Source organism: Gymnoscopelus microlampas, assembly GCF_963454915.1.
Source record: "Gymnoscopelus microlampas genome assembly, chromosome: 18".
Lineage (NCBI taxonomy): Eukaryota > Metazoa > Chordata > Actinopteri > Myctophiformes > Myctophidae > Gymnoscopelus > Gymnoscopelus microlampas.
Genome location: NC_139955.1, coordinates 44491833 through 44513160, shown reverse-complemented (window position 1 = coordinate 44513160; position 21328 = coordinate 44491833). Strand labels below are relative to the sequence as shown.

Here is a 21328-nt window from a genome sequence, read left to right as displayed (position 1 = left end):
CTGTGACAGAAACAAGCAACCAGGTCTAGGAAAACCAGCCAAAAATAAGCAACTATGGGCCACATGAGCACTTTAACATATTCATCAGCTATTTTCAAATAAAATCTTGCGGGGAAATTATAATAAGCAGATCTGGCAACGCTGGTCAGAGGTGCTGTTCGGATCGGGCTGAAAAAAAAATGTGCCCAAAATTTGCTAACTGATGTCATCGTTGTGACGTCATCGATACGATGTCATCGATACCGACGTTATATATATATCATGCGTTGGCTGTTCTGTTCCGCTGAAACCTTCAGAGCAGCAAGTCAACGTCAGTAGTCAGTAAACCAGAACCGTAAAACCACCGACATTCTCTAAAATGGCGTCCGTGTCTGAGCTGGCGTGCTGTTACAGTGCCAGCATCCTCTTCGACGACGACATCCCCGTCACGGAGGACAAGCTGAACGCCCTGATCAAGGCGGCGGGCGTCACCGTGGAGCCCTTCTGGCCCGCCCTGTTCGCCAAGGCGCTGTCCGGCGTGGACCTGGGCGCCGTGATCCGCAGCGTGGGGGCCGGAGGAGGTGCTGCTGGGGGAGGCGGGGGCCCGGCCGGGACCCCTGGACGAGGAGGAGTGGCCCCCCCCACCACGGCCCTCGAAGCCGCCAAGGAGGAGGATGAGAAAGGGGGGAAGAAGGAGGATTCTGAGGGGTCTGGGTCTGATGACGACATGGGCTTTGGTCTCTTCGACTAGAAGTGTTTTAATAATAAAACGTCCAATAAAAACGTTGAAATAAAGGAAAATACGACGACGTCGGGTCCAAATGGATGTTACTCTGAGAGTGTACAAACGGAACCCCGCCCCCATCTGTTAATTTCAATGAAGTTGCGCACCCCAGCGCATGAAGCACCCGGAAGTACACCCCCTTCTTCCTCATCTGAGCGCCAAATGTTGATATTTTGGGAGGACTTGGGCACCGATCAGGCAGTAGCAACAGTAGAAGCAGTAGCGTTTTAAATGCACAAGTATTGCAATCCCAGATTTGACCACCAGGCGGCAGCTTCACTGTTCTACCGTTATACGTTGGCGATTCAAAAACGTGCTGTGTTGCGAGTGCGCACATCTGCTGTTTTTGAACATTTTTGAACAATATCGAAAATGTTTTGAATAATCTTGATTTTTTTTTTCAGAAAGGGGTCCGCGCAGCCAAATACATATCAATTTTTGGGGTCCTTGGCACGGAAAAGGTTTGAGAACCACATGCTGTAGGCCTAAATGAAGTCCCAGATCCACACCAAGTTATTGTATTTATGGACCACGTGTAGCAAGAAATAGGCCATCTGCTATATTCCTTTTTTTTTTGTTTAAAAAAACGAACTTTATCACGATTTATTGTATGGATTAGAACAGTGGTTCTCCAACTTTTTCATGTCAAGGACCCCCAAAATGATAAGTATTTGGCCATAGACCCCCATCTCATAATATGTTGTTCCAGGGACCCCCCCATAAGCAAAGATTTTAGTAAAACATGTTTGCTTTAAAATATATATATATTCAAAGTTTTGCACACGTTTTCACGCTTCTTAAGCCAAACTATAAAATATGGCACTTTTTATATAATATATACTATAAAAAGTGGTTCAAATGATTGTGACGCTATATTAACTAATAGGCTCTATGCACAGCAGCCATATTGGACAGAAATTGGGCCCCTTCCTTGCTTCCTTCACAGGTGTTACCCAATGACACTAATGAAGGCTCTGTTCCATTTTAGTGTAGCACAGTGGTTCTCAAACTTTTTAATTTCAAGGACCCCCATAACTCTGAGAGTGTACAAATGGAACCAAATGGACCCGGGAGGGTCCATTTGGTTCCAAGGCTCTGTTCCATTTAATGTAGCACAGTGGTTCTCAAACGTTTTAATTTCAAGGACCCCCATAACTCTGAGAGTGTACAAATGGAACCAAATGGACCCAGGAGGGTCCATTTGGTTCCATTTGTACACTCTCAGAGTTACACCCTCTCAAGGAACCATGAGGGTCCCTCCCTGGACCACACTTTGAGACCCACTAGTATTTCTAGCGAGCCATCATGCACAATATCAGCACCCTGACTCTGTTTGACCAGAATGGAACAGAGCCTTCATTAGTATCATTGGTAACACCTGTGAAGGAAGTCAGAAGAGGCCCATTTTTTCTCCAAAATGGCTGCTGTGCATAAAGCCTATAATGTGAGTGTACTGTAAATAGGGATTGGGGAAACAAACAGGGGGAACCAAAACAAAGCGGCTCTGCCAAACCGGAACCCGCAGTTCAGTAGGCGTGGCCTAGACCGGCTCAAACGGGCAATTTAATAACAAATACCAGGCTTTCCTCCGAGGTGGAACGACTGGTGCTGGGAGGTTATATATCCACGCAGTGATATAGTCTGGCCACGCGAGGCTATTGTAGATCGGCTATTTTCATTCAGTACAGGGGTCTTCAACGTTTTCAGCCCAAGGACCCCCTAGCTGAGAGAGAGATGAAGCAGGGACCCCCTACTCTATATTGTATCAAATTCTGTTTCAGATTAAACTTTTTTTGTTTACTTGGTCTGCTCTTTTTCCCCTCTACACCTATACCTCTTTGCCCAAAAAATAGCAGATCTACAAGCTCTCAACGCCTCGCAGTGCGAGGCGTTGAGAGCTTGTAGATCTGCTATTTTTGGTTAAAGTTCTCTTCAGAATAGGGATGCTAGGGTTCAAGTGGTTAATGTGAAAATATATATATATATATATCACACAAAGATTTTGGCGGACCCCCTGTAGTAACTCTGAGGACCCCCTAGGGGTCCCGGACCCCCTGTTGAAGCAGGCTGCAGGCTACAAAGATACAGGCTACCTTTAATTTTCAATGGAACGCCATGACCTGAAGACACAAAGATACATCCAACGTTTGCAGCTGCTACAAAAAATACAAACAGCTACAGACTCAGAGCTAAAGAAAAAAGTTGAGCCGGTTTCAACTTCAGCTGCACAGATACAAACCTACAAATATGCTGTGTATAGCTTTTTATCTTTTGTATTTGCCAGTGTTAACGCATGCAATAGGGTTTAAGTGAGTAAAAGGCTAGAGAAAACAGGTGCGTTTTAAGTCTAAAAAAATATATATCCAAGAGAGAGAGAGAGAGAGAGAGAGAGAGAGAGAGAGAGAGAGAGAGAGAGAGAGAGAGAGAGAGAGAGAGAGAGAGGCCCTGACACATTTAAAGTCAGGGGACCCCCCTTCTCTGCTAGGTATCCTCTGTATGTATGGGGAGGGGGGGGGGGGGGGAATCAGTGCCTCCACAACAACTAAGTGGAGACTAATTACTGTTGGCCTTATTGTGTGTGTGTGTGTGTGTGTGTGTGTGTGTGTGTGTGTGTGTGTGTGTGTGTGTAACTTATTGTGTCCATTCTCCTCAAAGTGCTGTGAGTGCTGTTTTCACCGTGCTCTCTCCTCCCACCACTACTACTGCTGCGTGCATATGGCAGAGGAAGCTGGAAGCTACTAATTGGATATAATCAGTGCTCTGACGAGCGGCTATAGGCTTCTGTAAGTGCCGGGGTTGTGGCGGCCGCACCATTTAGTTTTACTACTACTGCTGCTGCTGCTGGTGTGTGTGTGTGTGTGTGCGTGCGTGCGTGCGTGCGTGCGTGCGTGCGTGCGTGCGTGCGTGCGTGCGTGCGTGCGTGCGTCCGTGCGTGCGTGTGCGTGTGCGTGCATGTGTGTGTGTTGCCTCGGTACTTGCACTGCAATGCTTTGATGCCTCTATGTGTAACATCATAACTGCACTATTGTGAAAACAAGTCACGATAGTACAGAAAGAGCCTGTTGGCCAGCGGAGTGGAGTGCCTGAGTCCGTGCTGTGTCATAATAAATAAGATAATAAGAAAAAAACACAGGTCATATTGTACTAGATTAGTTAGAGGAACTTTGATGGGGATAGCGGGTACAGTGGGTGAGGGTCAGAGCATATACAACGGGCATCTTGTCCGGAATGATAAAGCTCGGTGCATTGTAAAGAGGTGCTTACCCCACCGGATAGATAAACGTGTAAATATGTAGATACATTGTTTTGTTCTCTGGCTCTCTTACCCTTGCCCTCCCTTCTTCTTCCCTTTTTTATAAAAATATCAAAACAATGGAGCTCGCACAACAATGCTATCTACCAGCAGCGCTCTAGGCTCCAGACAACACAGCTCCCCGGGTTCATCGGGGCAACGCAAACCCCTCCACCACGAGAAGGTCGATGGTTCCTCGGAGAGGCGCTGGGAGGAGACCCTCTGGCAGACCAAGGACCAGCAGATGGGGGGGGATTATATCCCCACTCTGGCCTCGGGGTCCCAGAGGAGAGGAAGTGGAGAATGTTGCCCAGGAAAGGGATGTCTGGAGCTCTCTGCTGGAACAGCTTGCCCTCGTGACCCGACTCCGGACAAGCGGTTGAAGATGTATGGATGGATGGATGGATAGATATTTTTGTTACTAATAATAATTACTATCAAAGTCAAGGGCTCGGTTTAAACAATCCAGGATGAACATCTTTCACTAGGGTTGTCCGATATTGGCTTTTTTACCGATAACCGATATACCGATATTGTCCAACTCTTAATTACCGATACCGATATCAACCGATACCGATATATGCGGGGATTATTGTGATTAGGGTAAGCTCAAATTTCATATCACACACACCATATACAGTAAGAACTCCTGTAACTTATTTATAAAGCAAAAAAAAAAAATTTTTTTTTTTTTCAAAAACCGATACCGATATTTTCCCGATATCAATTTTTATGCTAATATCGGCCGATAATATCGGGAGGCCGATAAAATCGGACATCCCTATCTTTCACAATTACTATATTGTATATGATATATTATCTTATTACGCGGCTTGGTTGAATGCTTGATTCTGATTGGTCAATGGCTGAATTCAGCGATGTGTTATTTCTGGATAATGACCGATGATGAACTCAATAACAGAACACTGTCTAATCAAAGACTCAGAGCACCTGCTCATATCAACCTGTCTAATCAAAGACTCAGAGCACCTGCTCATATCAACCTGTCTAATCAAAGACTCAGAGCACCTGCTCATATCAACCTGTCTAATCAAAGACTCAGAGCACCTGCTCATATCGATCTGCGCTGCTTGATTTTATGCTGTATCCACCATGGCAGCCATGTAAACAAACACACCATGTCATTTACAGCTAAACGTTGCTCTCAAGAATGTTTTTGAAAACATTTGAAGCCATTTTGATCAATACTTCCTTGTTTACTGAGGCGACCGTGTCCGCCCAGCGACAACACTTATGGAATACTTTCATTGCCGCAAAAAAGGAAATACTAAGTTGTGTTACCAGTGTTGTTACTTTTGGGTCAATTTATTAATCAAAATATTAATCAAAGTAGCAGTGGTGGAAAGTAACCAAGTACATTTACTTAAGTACTGTACTTTAGGTACAATTTTGAGGTATTTGTACTTTACTTGAGTATTTCCAATTTCCAATGCTTTTACTTCTACTCCACTACATCTCAGAGGCAAATATTGTACTTTTACTCCACTACAGTTATTTGAAAACTTTAGTTACAAGTTACTTTGCAGATATAAATGATTACATAATAAAACATACATTAACCACTTTAGCCCTCTTCTATACCTAGGCTATTTGAAAATAGCCGATCTACAAGCTCTACAATTCTAGACTTTCAGTTGTAACGGAGTACTTCTACAATGCAGTATTGATACTTTTACTTAAGTTAAACATTTGAGTACTTTTTCCCACCACTGCAAAGTAGCCGTGTAATACGCTGGAAAATTGACGGGTAGCTGGTCATTATTGATACATAAATCAATAATAGTTTATTTACAGTAGCGACCCGTCAATTATCACTTGCATATACTAGTCTGGCTCCAGCCCCTGAATAGCCTGTCAAAGGCGACGGGGTATTCTCAGTTGAAGATCTAACCGGGCCAATGGGGATGGGGGGGGGGGGGTTCCGGTATGAACCAATCGCCAGAGAGTCCCACTTTGGCCACACCCCCCCCATTTCAGAAAAAAAGTCTGCAATGAGAGGGGCTTTCAGACTACTAAGTAATGGAGTGAACAACAAAATGAAAGATTCAGGCTGAGTGTCAGGCTAATATCATACACTTACACCACTATAATCTAGCGTGGTATTTAGCAGTTAAAACTGCATTTAATTAGCCAGATTCCAGAGTTATTCATAGCCGAATGAATCACGCTAGGTAAACTCTACTTAGCCTCGTTACTGCCTGTTTGTGTTTATGTGTGTGGGTAATGCATGCCCATAGGTGTACCTCAGCCCTAGCACACAACGGAGGGGTGAGAGAGAGAGATAGAGATAGAGATAGAGAGAGAGAGAGAGAGAGAGAGAGAGAGAGAGAGAGAGAGTATGAGAGAGAGTATGAGAGAGAGAGAGAGAATGTGTGAGAGTCAGGGGACCGGGGGGGTATGCGTGTCCCCCTCTCCTCTGCAAAGGATTCTCTGTGTAATTAAGCCAATTACGCTAATTAATTAGCTCACCGGAACAACACAGCGGTACCGCAGGGACGCGCTGAGTCACGGCGAGGTTATTTTAAAAACACTCCGACCACGCGTTAACGCACACACGCACACACACGCGCACACACACACACGCACACACACACACACACACACACACACACACAAACACACGCGTTTGCATTGCTATACTTGTGAGCCATTTTTACAATATTTTTGACATTTTTTAACCGTAAGCCGTAAGAACATCAGATCTACAAGCGCACAACGCGTCGCAGATCAGCTATTTTTCGGTGCACAACACAAGTATAAATCAGCCATATTAACTCTAACTCCAAGCCTATAACCTCTAAATGCGTAAACGTCTATTTCTCAAATTCTACTACACTTGTGAGGGAAATTTGGCCCTCACAAGTATAGCAATACACAAACGTGTGTGTGTGTGTGTGTGTGTGTGTGTGTGTGTGTGTGTGTGTGTGTGTGTGTGTGTGTGTGTGTGTGTCTTTGTGCCCGTAGCTGCACTGTCTCCCAGGGACAGCCTCACAGATGGTGCAGGTGTTTTTTTATATGGACATAAAGCCACCGTCTTGATGGCCTAAAGACGCTGAAGCTAATTAGTAGCTATTGAGTGACTTCTTCCACTAAGCTCAGCGGACACACACGCACGCACACGCACACACACACACACACACACACACACACACACACACACACACACACACACACACACACACACACACACACACACACACACACACACACACACACACGACACACAGACACACACACACACACACAGCCCTGTGTTGTGTACGCCCGGCTGCATCGTTGTGCATGAGCAGGGGTTCGTCTGAGGCGACAGATTGTCAGTGTGTTGTATGGCATATGTCCTCCTCCGTCTCTCCAGCTCATATCCGCCAAATTATGTTTGATCCGACGACGTATGATAGACGCGTACATAACCCTGGCAGCTGGCTCACCTACTGTAACATCCTCAACGGGGGAAAAACGAAACAATTTAAAAGCAAAAACAATAAAAAGTGATGCAAGAACTTGTTGTCGTTGACACGTTTGCCTCCGTTCCCTCCAAACAGGCTTGTTTTTATTTGTTTCTTAATAATGTAGAAAATAATTAGTGCCTACTGATTTGTACATCGGCAATCGCGAAAAAAATAACTTGTTAATTATCTCTGCTAGGCCTATAAGGCAAAGGGGGAGATTAGTTTTGTGTCCATGTATTTCATTTGCTATTTCTTTATTATTATTATATGTTTATTTTCATTTCACTTTATATAAAAAAAAAATCACACCCAGTGTGAAGTGGGCGGTGTGTGGTCATCACAACATGACTCACCTAAAAAAAACATAAATGTGTTTTTTTTAAGTCCATACTGCTATTCATAGGGCTGCACATGTGTCATGTGTTTCGCTAGCTAATCACAGTCCTGAATTTGCAGCCAATCACATAACAGCTAGTGGTGATGACACTAGCTGTAATGTGATTGGCTGACTTTGCAAAAGTATAGATTTGCATTGACTGTGGAAGGGTTAGCGTTGTAGACTGCGTTGTTGACTATTGGCCAATCACGGTGCAGGATTGGTCAGTGTCCAAACCTCACTTATAGGGGGCGGTTACACCGCCCCAAAAATAGCGTGATATCAGAGGTCCGCCTGCCGGCCGGTCCTCCCTTAGGCCAATTTTAGGATGTCCCTGTAATAATGTTCTAATGTGATGGATGGCGGTCAGATCGGGCTGGACTCTTGCCCAATTATGGAGTCATAGATTACAGAGTGACGTCATGGCCTGGCCATGCAGACTGTGGTGTTCCTTCCTATCACAGTTGGTGCAGTAGAGTGCCTTTATCAGAGTGTTTGAAGGCCAGTCTATGACATCAGTACTATGACATCAGTGATCTCCATGTTTAGGCAAGAACCGAGTGGCGCCAGCCAGCCAGCCAGCCAGCCATCCAGACAGACAGACAGACAGACAGACAGACACTCCGACAGACAGACACTCCGACAGACAGACAGACAGACAGACAGACAGACAGACAGAAAACCAACCACTGAAATTGTTGTAAGTATAAATACAGCAGCTATAGTGAGTTGTGTTATTGGACTTTCATTTCCAGGCTATACTTTGAGCAGTAAGTCCAGGCTGACTAAGGCCCTGGGGCGTCTCGTTGCAAGCAGTTGTCAAGTAAGACAAGGAATGAAAAACAAACAGCTGCCTGGCGGTGTTTGTCTGGAGCTCACAAAGCAGCTAGTTTGTGTAATGTTCTGTTACAAATAAGTACAATACATAAATAAATATGAACAGTCCAATGTTTGCTAAAGAGGAAACACCATCATAAGATGGAGTTAGACAATGAATAAGAGTACATTTATCAGGAGAGTTGGAAGCTATAAGAGTGAGAGTGGTGGGACTGTAGGAAAAACAATGGGAGACAGTGTAGGAGAGACAGACACAAGGAAAGAGTGTAGGGGAGACAGACGGTATAGGCAAGGTGCAAGGGAGACAGTGTAGGAGAGACAGACAGTAGGAAAGCTGAGAGGGAGAGAGAGAGAGAGACAGAGAGACATAGAGAGAGAGAGACAGACAGACAGACAGACAGACAGACAGACAGACAGACAGACAGACAGACAGACAGACAGACAGACAGACAGACAGACAGAGATTAGGAAAGCTGAAAGAGATGGTGTAAGAGAGACAGTAGGAAAGCTAAGAGACAGACAGCATAGGAAAGACAGTAGAGACAGGAGCAAGGCCTTAAGGGCAGTGAAGGTGTGTGTGTGTGTGTGTGTGTGTGTGTGTGTGTGTGTGTGTGTGTGTGTGTGTGTGTGTGTGTGTGTGTGTGTGTGTGTGTGTGTGTGTGTGTGTGTGTGTGTGTGTGTGTGTGTGTGTGTGTGTGTGTGTGTGTGTGTGTGTGTGTGTGTGTGTGTGTTGTTCCGGAGTGGTGTGTCTTAAATAAAGCAGTTTGAATCGTTATTTTTTTAGACTTAATATCAGCCAGCCATATAGGGGACGGCAACACAGCTGGGGCGTTTTAGTGCTCACTAGCATTTATTATGCCTTAAACCTTTAAGACCGGGAACGCATCTGTGTCATTTTAAGATTTCTTTGGCTCTATAAAAATAGCAGATATACAAGCTCATAGCGCGGCACTCAGTGCTTGTAGATCTGCTATTTATGTTTTTTTATCGTGAAAATGTGTGTAAATCTTTAGTTTGAATATATATATACTTTTTTAAAGCGAAAGCGAAAATTTGTCTTCTAAATCCTAACAGTTTTTTTTACTTATGTTGCTATATTTTCAATGGTTTTCAAACTTTTTTCATGTCAAGGACCCCCCAAAATAATATGTATTTGTCCGCGGACCCCCTCCATTCTAAAAATATTTTGTTCCAGGGACCCCCAGAAGCAAAGATTTGAGTTAAAAATGATCTGCACAAATGTTCAAGATTTTTTTTTCTAAATAGCCAAAGAAATGGCTAAAAGAAAATGACACACATGCGTTCCCTTCCCGGCCTTAAAGGGTTATGTATTTTATAAACTTTGAAAGTAATCTCAAAAGGTGCGAGCATAATGTCTATGGTATTCTACAGTGGTTGGAGAAGTCGGTTAATATTCATCTTTTTATAATTTCATGTCTGAGGAGTTTATAATGATCTCGTCTTTGATGAAAATGTATTTTAGCTTATCAATGTTGTACACAGTCACGTATAATCACATCGCCCTTTCACCTACATTTATGTACTAACATTATCAACAAACTGGAGATGGTCGATGACTCATAGATAAAATATGCCAGAAGCTAATGTTCAACGCCTCGTTATCTGCTGTTGAGTGCTGCTGACAGCTGTGGTGGAAAGTAACTAAGTACATGTACTCAAGTAAAGTACTTATGTACAATTTTGAGGTAATGTTTTACTTTACTTGAGTATTTCAATTTGTTCTACTCCACTACAACTCAGTGGCAAATGTTGTACTTTTACTACACTACAATTATTTGACAACTTTAGTTACTAGTTACTTTGCAGAAATAACTTAGTATATTATAAAACATGCATTAACCACTTCAGCCCTATTTTATACCTGCCAAATCACATCGCAACACGTTGTGAGCTTGTAGATCGTAGAGCTATTCTCACTATTGCATTATAATGATATGACCAGGACATGCCTGTCTTGATGAAGGTCTAACGACGGAAACGTCGACTTATTCATCACTGTTTTGAACGTTTTTCTTTTATACCCACAACTGATCTCACAACAACAAACACAAGGTTTTTCACATACAAGGTTTTCCTTCCCCCGGCACACGGCCACCATATATCCAAACAGGGGGCGAGTTTGTCACTCCTCTTTGTGTGTGTGAAACCTGCGTCTTCTAGCCGTCAAATGGAAGCCCCGCCGCAAACGAGATGCTTTGGACAATGGGCTCTATTGTGGAGCTGTTGGCAGCCTGGTGGGGGAGAGGGGCTGTGCATGGTGGCAACAAACAGACAGACAGACAGGCTGATTTGGCAGCGCGCTACGCCCAACAAAGTGGCCGACAATTATGTGCCCGCTGTGTAGTCAATAGAAGAAGAGGAGACGATGGCACGCCAAGGCCGGGCTCATTCGCCAGCCTAATTGCAGATTCAATACTACAATGGGGAGAGAGCGAGAGAGAGAGAGAGACAGAGAGAGAGAGAGAGAGACACGGATGTGGCAGGCAGAGAATGGAGAAAGGGATGGGATGGATGTAGTAGAGAAACGAGGGAGAGATAAAGAGGAGGAAACAGAAGTGGCTGCCTGGAGAAGACAGACGGTGTTCATTGGGCTCTCAAAAGGGAGGTTTTGGAGGCAGAGCTGGTGTTTGTCGTTGTCGCTGACTGTTGTCGGGGGAAGAAAACCTCTTGTCTCCGTGTTCTGACTGTTTGTGATGGATCACACTGCAGCTTCACACAAAGGCATCATAAAAGTAGCTGATCTACAAGCTCGATTCGAGCTCAGGGACGTGCACAGATAGACTCTAGGTGGTGCTTGAGCACCTGCCCTTTCAGTTTACAGCAGGAGTCTTCAACAGGGGGTCCGGGACCCCTAGGGGGTCCTCAGAGTTACTACAGGGGGTCCGCCAAATCTTTATGTGAGATGATTTTTCTTTTTACCATAACCACTCGAAACCTAGCATCCCTTTTCTGAGGAGAACTTTAGCCAAAAATAGCAGATCTACAGTACAAGCCCACAACGCCTCGCGCTGCGAGGCGCTGTGGGCTTGTAGATCGGCTATTTTTGGCAAAGACGTATAGGTGTAGAGGGAAAAAAGAGCAGACCAAGTAAACAGAAAAAAGTATAATTTACTTGAGCACCTGCCCCTCAAAATGTCTGTGCACGCCACTGTTCGAGCTTGTAGATCTGCTACTTTTGATGTTTTGTTTTTTTTTAATCCTGGAAAGTAACAGTTTTTTGGAACATAATGAGGTTTCCTGTTACAATGTGGCAAATATGGAGACATTTGGAGCGTTGTTCTTCCCTAAGATATAAGAAAAAAATACCAAGCATTTGAATCCACCATTAACCCCTTGTGACATTAACCCATACAAAGAGATTTCTTTGGCTATTCAAAACTAGCACATCTACAAGCTCATAGCACGGCACCGAGTGTCGTGCTATGAGCTTGTAGATCGACATTTATTTTTGAAAAATCTTTAAAACGTGTGGAAATCTTTGAATACCGGTATATATAATTTAAAGCAAACATGTGTAACTCAAATCTTTGCGTCATGGGAGGGGGTCTCTGGAACAAAACATCTTGAGATGGAGGGAACAGTGTGTTGCTAGATAAGTGGTGCTCCAACTTCTCCATGTCAAGGACCAGCCTAAATGATATGTATTTGGTCACGGACCCCCCATCTTGAAATGTGTTGTTCCAGGGACCCCCAGAAGCACAGATCGGAGTAAAAATGTTTTGCTTTAAAATATTATTACATAAAAAGATATTCAAAGATTTGCACTTATTTTTGACGATAAAAAAAAAAAGTCAGATCTACAAGCTCATAGCAGTACCGTGCTATGAGCTTGTAGATCTCCTATTTTTGAATGGCCAAATAAATCTTAAAATGACACAGATGCTGCAGCTTAATGGATTAATTAGTCATTCCTTCAATATATTCCAGGAGAGCACATCTGGCTCATCAAACTCTCATTGTTTGATATTCACGTATCACTGTCAGGATGCATGTTATTCAGCACTGTAAACAGTAAAGACGTACTTGTATCATGCCAATAAAGCAGGGGTCTTCAACGTTTTCAGGCCAAGGACTCCCTAGCTGAGAGAGAGATGAAGCAGGGACCCCTTACTCTATATTATATAAAATTGTGTTTCAGATTAAAGTATTTGTTTTACTTAGTCTGCTCCTTTTTCCCTCTACACCCATAGCCTCTTTGCCAAAAATAGCCGATCTACAAGCTCTCAACGCCTCGCAGCGCCCTATAGTAGCTCTGAGGACCCCCTAGGGGTCCCGGACCCCTGCAATAAAGCTTTTTGAATTAAAAAATGGAAGAAGAGGAGGGAGGAGAGGGAGTTGGCAGACATATGTGTGACTTTGTGTTTTGGTTATTTGTTTGGAAAGCATCACAGAGCAGTGGTGTTAGCAGTACCATTGTTTTACCTAAGTAAACGTAACAATACACAACATAAAGAATGCTCAAACAAATTAATTTGGCACTTATAGCAAAAGTGCAGTATTGGTATAATTGTGATGGAGTAAAAAGCACAACATTTGCCTCTATTATGTAGTGAAGAAGAATGTAAAGTATTGAAAATGTAAGGTAAATGTACCTCAAACATTTTATTTGAGCAAATATAGTTACAGTGGTATACTTTCCACCATGTCGGAGAGACAATAGGGTTAAAGGAACGAGAGGGGGAGAATACACACACACACACACACACACCCACACCCACACCCACACACACGCGCGCACGCACGCACGCACGCACGCACGCACGCACGCACACACACACACACACACACACACACACACACACACACACACACGCACACACGGGCACACACACACACACACGCACATTCCTGGCGTAAGTGAGAGCCATGCTGCGACAAAAATGTAATTTTGCTCCCATTTCACGCTACTATATCAATTGCACAGTGATGGTCCATCAATTTACTCCCTGCTTCCTCCCCCTACACACACACACACACACACACACACACACACACACACACACACACACACACACACACACACACACGGCACGGCTAGCAGAGGACATTTCCCTTTCAGACAGCTAGTGGAAGTGGAATGGACTTGTTGTAGATGAGTCAATCTGTCCAGACATGAGGAACACATGAGACACTGTGCTGAACTACCTGAGAGAGAGAGAGAGAGAGAGAGAGAGAGAGAGAGAGAGAGAGAGAGAGAGAGAGAGAGAGAGAGAGAGAGAGAGAGAGAGAGAGAGAGAGAGAGAGAGAGAGAGAGAGAGAGAGAGAGAGAGAGAGAGAGAGAGAGAGAGAGAGAGAGAGAGAGAGAGAGAGAGAGAGAGAGAGAGACTACCCTAACACTCGATGACAGTGGTTTTCAACCTTTTTCATGCCAAGGACCCCTACATTGATATACATTAGGCCGCGGAACCCCATCTGAAAATGTTTTGTGCCACGGACCCCCCAGAAGCAAAGATTTGAATTACAAATGTGCTTTAAAAAAATAAATATATATATATATATATATATATATATATATATATATATATATATACTCAAAGATTTGCACACATTTTCAAGATTTTTCAAAAAATAGCAGATCTGCAAGCTCACAGCACGGCACTCGGTGCCGCGCTGTGAGCTTGTATATCTGCTATTTTTGAAAAGCCAAAGCTAGTGGTTAAAATTGATTGTGACGCTGTGTTAACTCATTTTGCATGGTATCCCCCCAAGGACCACTGGTGGTCCCCGGACCAATGGTTGAAAACCAGTGGTCTATGACTTTAACGATTTACTAGGCCTCACAGCGATATATATAATTATATATACATATATATATACATATACGGACGCGGAAAACACCACCTCTTCGCTCGGGGCGGGATTAAGGCGTGAACGGGAGGAAGTGAGGTTTCATTCGTCCAGACAAAGCTGATTAAAGTCGGTCATCATCCCCACCCATGACCCAGGGCCCATTAAAACTCTATTATGAAACACAATGTGAGACCGGCTGCCCTGAGGGTGTTAACCCATACAGACCGGGAACGCATCTGTGTCTCATTTTTCTATAAGTGGGGTTGGGACACCTCATTAGCACACCCTTCGCTGCACTGTGATTGGCTCATAATAGCACACCCCTCTACATTAGTACACCCCTAGCTGTACTGTGATTGGCTGACTCTATTGGCTGACTCTATTCAGCACTGTGATTGGCTAGCGAGACACATGATGAAATGAATAACCTTAAAATAGGACTATGCGCTTAAAAAAAACACTTTTTAAAAAAAAAGTGAGCTTCCATCACTGTGATGACCACACCGCTCACTTCACACTGGGTGTGATTTTTACATTTCTTTGGCTATTCAAAAATAGTAGATCTACAGCGCGCAGCACTCGGTGCCGCATGCTATGAGCTTGTAGATCTGCTATTTTGTGAACAGCCCAAATAAATCTTAAAATGACACACGGATGCGTTCCCGGTCTTAATTGGTTAACTGACCTACTGTGCATGCATGTGCGCCACCTACTGGCCACAATGGCAAAATAAGAAATATGGGCCAAAAAGTGCAATAATTAAATCAAGTTTAGTTTTTTTTCCCCAAAAGGTATTTTCTGCATATTGCACATAAACATGCCCCAGTTAGAAAAGTGAGAGTAAACTAAAGCTTCCTTGCCTGGGCTTAATGAAGATCTCTGTGCGTTGCGTTGGCTAGAAGAGATGAAGTGAAAAGGTTAGCCGCATTGTGCTGGTGACAAAGGGAAGAAGAGTGTGAGTACTGCTGACTCAGAAACCATTCCTCCACCATGAATAGGACGCATAAGCTACCACAATGAGGTAATGAATAAATAAGTTTCACCTCTTATAACTAGAATAATCGCCGGATTCACCGCTATCGTGGCGGAAACTCAAAAATCGCTACTTTTCAGGAAATGGGGGGAAAATAAACGACGTTCCAATTGATCTAATGTAGTTAATATTCAGTCAAAAACTCTTTGTGGATACTTTCTTCAGTTTAATATTTATAAAACTCACAGACATAATCGACCACTTTCAATGGGTGAGTTCCTGTTTTGTGAATTTTATTACTGGCAAAAATGTTAAGAAAATAAGTAATCTACAACAGTGGTAGAAAAAGTACTCCCATGTTCTACTTAATAAAAGTATCAATACTGCAATATTGAAATACTCTCTTACAAGTAAAAGTCCGGAATTCAAAATGTACTTGAGTAAAAGTCCAAAAGTATTGGCATCAAAATGTTATTAACTCATTCACTGCCAGAATTATTTCTGGCCTGTTTGAACACCGCCAAGATTTTTCATTGAAAAAAAAAAGTACTCAGGAGCCGAGATACAGAATTTTTAAGTTTTAAGTTAACAAGGAAGTGGATGGGAGTCTATATCTTCGAAAAATCATATCTCCTTGGTCTTTGGGTCAAAAAAAAAAAAAAAAATCTAAAAAAAAAAAAAAAAAAAAAAAAAAATATTTTTAATTTTTTAATTTTTTTTAAAAAGTCGTTTTAGTCGTTCTTGGCAGGCATGGCTTATGGACAGAAGTCGTTTTAGTCGTTCTAGGCAGTATATGAGTTAAAGTACCAAAAGTAGAAAGTACTCATTGTGCAGAATGTCCCATTTCAAGTGTTCACATGTATACATTTGTTTTTGAAAATAGCAGATGTACAAGCTCACAATGCGACGCATTGTGAGCTTGTACATCTGTTATTTTCAAATTACCTAAATATATATAGGGCTGAAGTGGTTAATGCATGTGTTGTTATAATAATAAAAATCTACTAAGTAACTAGTAACTACAGTTTCAGTAGTAAAAAGTAAAAGTACTGAACATTGGAAATACTCCAGTATAGTAAAAATATACCTCAAAATTGTACATTAAGTACAGTACTTACTAGTAAATGTACATAGTTACTTTAATCCAGTGATCCACAAGCCCACAACACGATGGGATGTGTTGTGGACTTGTATATTGGCTATTTTCACAGCTTTGGCGCGACACTGTCATTTTAGGCTAGAAAAAAAATAAATAAAAATAATATATATATATATATATATATATATATATACACACACATATTTTCTAAAATAATTAAAATACCAGATCTGCAAGCTCACACACAACACACATACACAAGGATGGAAGGATGGGAAAAAAGTTTCAGTTTTAAAGTCTTACTTTATTTTGCAGTGTTTACGGTATACAAAAAAACATATATATATATTGTGTTAATTATATTAACCCATTGATACCTGGAACGCAGCTGTGTCACTTTAGATGTCTTTGGCTATTCAAAAATAGCAGATATACAAGCTCATAGCGCGGCACCGAGTGCCGCGCTATGAGCTTGTAGATCTGCTATTTTTGAAAAATCGTGAAAAATATTTTTAAAATATTTTTTTCCGATTTTTTTTTAGGATTTAGGTTTTTTTTTAGAGGCGGCCTCAGGTCTTAATGGTTTAATAAGTCATTTATTTACCAAGGTTGAACATGTGAGATATGAGATGCCCTCCTCAGAGGGTGGACCATATCTGAAGCATTAATTAAGGTTTTATTATCCGTGATAAAAATGGTAATTTTTTGAATTCCACCCTGTAGATGATAGAGAAACGATAGAGAAACTCCTCCTCTTGCACTTATAAAAGAAAAGACACGCTGAGGATTAGATCGTTTGCATGGAAAATGACTTCTGGCTTTTATTATCAGCCATCAGACTTATATTGCCTCGTTGTAAATGTTGTCACTGTCGGGGGGAAACCTTGTACTGTATTGTCCAAAAGTATTACTTTTCAGGAAATGGAAAATAAAAATAAAAGAGAACCTCTGTTCCAATGGATAATGTAGTTGTTATCCCTTTAAGACCTAAGACGCATCTGTGTCATTTTGAAATGTCTTTTGGCTATTCAAAAATAGCAGATATACAAGCTCGTAGCGCGGCACCGAGTGCCGCGCTACGAGCTTGTAGATCTGCTATTTTTTTTGGAAAAATCATGTTGTTTTTTTTACAAAAATGTTAAAGCAATTTTTTAAGGAAACATGTTTTACACAAATCTGTCTTCTAAAAGTCTTCTAAATCCTAACAAAAATCCTAAGAAAAAACGTATGTTTTGCTATAAAATCATTGGTTCTCAAACTTTTTCATGTCAAGGACCCCCAAAATTATATATTTGACCGCGGACCCCCACCTCAAAAGATGTTTTTTTCCAGGGACCCCCAGAAGCAAAGATTTGAGTTAGAAATGTTCGCTTAAAATGTATATATATATATATATTCAAAGATTTGCACACATTTTCATGATTTAAACAAAAATAGCAGATCTACAAGCTCGTAGCGCGGCACTCGGTGGTCAGTCGGGGCGCCTGATGGAGGGGAAAGGAACTGGTTGGAATAACGTGTTCCTTCCACGCGCTACTGTACGTCCTACCAGGGAAACTCCCCCCTGTCAGGTGACAAGAAGGTCAGTTAGCTCTCATGCATTGAAGGAGGCATGAGCTCGGCTCTGGGCTCCCTCACTGTCAGGGGGAGTGTAGCGCCCAGGATTACTTAGACAATTGGCACTGGGTGAAAAAGGGTTGCAAAATCGTGGGATAAGAAAAACTATATAAAATGTTTTTTTGGCAAAAATGGCCAATCTATCACGGCACGTTGTGAGCTTGTAGATCGACTGAAATATGGAGGTACAAGGTTACTGCCCGACAGCAATGATTTGAGGGTGAAAGAAAGAAAAAAAGATACTTTTTTCAGTTAATGACTTAAACTTACATCATATTTTTAGTACCTTTTACAATCATTTACATTAAAATTACAATCATTTCCAATAAATGAAAATGTGAAAGTTTGCCCTTGAGAAAAGGTTGGGAACTGCTAAAATAGCCAATCTACAAGCTCACAACACGTCACATTGTGACATGTTGTGAACTTGTAAATCGGATATTTTCACAATTTTTTAAAAAGATTTTCAATATTTTTAGAAATAATTGTAAAAACATTTCAAGGGTTTATCAAGGGTTCTTTATGTATAGCTGATGGTAAATGTGTATTGCAGAGAGGAAATACAGCAGTTCCAGTTAAAAGCAAGACATCATAGTAGCAGACATTTTGTATTGAAGTTTAGTAGATTCTTTTTGAAAATTCCTTTGAAAATATTCTTCGATTTTTCACCTATAATATCATGCCCAAAATAGGCAACTCATGGGGTTGAAAGTGTTTAAAGACCTTTGATGAGAGTCTACTACTGGCAGCCAACTCAACAGCCTGTCCTAGATGTCACAGTTAACCCTTTAAGACCTGTGTCATTTTAGATTTCTTTGGCTATTCAAAAATAGCAGATATACAAGCTCATAGCGCGGCACCGAGTGCCGCGCTATGAGCTTGTAGATCTGCTATTTTTTTGAAAAATAGTGAACATCTTTGCTTCTGCGTCTTCTAAATCCTAACATTTTTTTTTTGTTTTTTTACATATGTTGCTATAATATCAGTTTTTTCATGTCAAGGACCCCGAAAATGACATGTATTTGGCCGCAGACCCCCATCGCAAAATATGTTCTTCCATGGACCCCCCAGAAGCAAAGATTTCAGTTCCAAATGTTCGCTTGAAAAAAAATATATTGAAAGATTTGAATTTCCACAATTTCTCAAAAATAGCATATCGAGTGCCGCGCTATGAGCTTGCATATCTGCTATTTTTGAATAGCCAAAGTGTAAAATAATGCTTTTTCGCTCAAATCAAGAAGTGACACAGATGCGTTCCAGGTCTTAAAGGGTTAAGTTCGCGGGATTGGCTGCATCTCTCCCACATAAAAAAAAGGAAATTAATTTGGCCGTTGGGATCTGGAGGTCGCTGATAAAGAGGATGGCAATAAAACTGTCAGGAGATGAAAGAGATGACGAGCCTCTCGTTGGCGTTGGATATGGCCATCAGAGGCACTCAGCGCGTGGGAGTACTTTGGACTACCTTGGACTTGGGCTCTCGCCTTAAATATCTATCACTGTCCATGAAACTGCAGCGTTTGCATGGCTGATTATGCTTTTGGGAGAGCCACAAGAGCAAATGTTACACTTTGTTAACCCGTTTAGACCGGGAATGTATCTGTGTAACCACTTTAACCATTATCTTTTGTCTATTCAAAAATAGCAGATCTACAAGCTCATAGTGCGGCATTTTTGAAAATGTGTGCAAAACTTTGAATATATACATTTTTTAAAGAAAACATTTTTAATTCAAATCTTTGCTTCTGGGGGTCCCTGGAATAAAATATTTTCAGATGAAGGTCCGCGGCCAAATACATATAATTTTGGGGGTCCTTGACATGAAAAAGGTTGAGAACCACTGATATTATAGCAACATATCTTTAAAAAAAAATGTTAGGATTTAGAAGAATATTTGTCGAATCTCCAGAAGCAAATATTGGAGTAAAAAATGTTCACTTTAAAAATATATGTATTACAAGATTTGCACCCATTTTCACGATAAAAAAAAAAAAAACACCGAGTGCCGCGCTATGAGCTTGTATCTGCTATTTTTGAAAAGCCAAATACATCTAAAAAATGACCAATGCGTTCCCGGATTGAAAGGGCTAAAGAAGTGTGTCTCATCCATGCCTTCCATTCACCACCACCAGACTTTGAAAAAAGGGCTTTTGAAAAGAGTCTGGCAACAACAACCATGCAAGTAAGTGTATCTAATGCAGGGGGTGGGCGGCATTTATTTCCAGAGTGAGAGAGAGGACACACATTTTAAAATTGAATTGAGACTTTAAACACATGTACTGTGTTCATTTTGACAGCAAATAGACAATCTAAATAGATAGATAGTAGACTGTCTATTTTTCAGAGCGCAACACCCAGACGCAGCCAAACATAAAATGACTTGTCTTCTACTGGATTACTTCTCCTCCTTTTCCTTCTCAAAATTAAAACTAGACTCGAATGGTAGGGAGGGACTAGACCTCCCTTCCATTCTAGTCGAGTTTTAATTTTGTGTCAAAATTGGCAAATTATTGTCATAGTTTTAGTCATCATTAGCCTGGTAAACCCTCCCTCCGGAAAATCTAATTTCCATTTGATTTCAGGAAGGAGTCTGGCTGAAGGCTTGTATGGGCGTTTCTAGCGCATTACCAAAAAAACGAGCCTATCAGCGTCGTCGCTCATCGTTCTGTGATTGACAGCGAAAGTTGGCCAATCAGGTGGCGAGTTCGAGTGAGCCCGAATGTCACCGAGCGCAGTCTGAGTGCAGCCGACAAAACACGAACGGCAGCCATCTTTTCTGTCCGCTATTTCTCCGCTGTTTTAAAACTTCAAAAAGCTCTCAAACTTCTATTTTGAGGCACGGAATTTACTTTTAAGATATCGTTCGGATAGAATTAAGTTGTTTAACTTCATACATGTGGTCAATTAATCATGACAGAGCCTATTAAAACATAAAAATTTAGAGAACCGGCCGGGGCGGGCAGTGCCACGCATGTATCCGAATAAGGCAACCTATTTTGGGCATGGCCGTCTCAAAAGTCCCGTTGCTTCACATTAGTCTGGAGGTGGTAAAAATGCACTGGCTGAAGTGGGACACTGCTCATTGGCTGAAGG

At 41.9% G+C, this 21328-nt stretch overlaps 1 protein-coding gene across 1 annotated transcript; it reads left to right on the top strand.

Moving 5' to 3' along the window:
* Window positions 1–358: 358 nt before the first annotated feature.
* On the top strand, window positions 359–730 carry LOC311033667 (large ribosomal subunit protein P1-like; the record flags this gene model as incomplete). The annotated part of the gene is made up of 1 exon (XM_084041266.1): window positions 359–730. One exon carries the CDS (start codon window positions 359–361, stop codon window positions 728–730), a length of 372 nt encoding a protein of 123 aa, XP_083897392.1.
* Window positions 731–21328: the final 20598 nt, after the last annotated feature.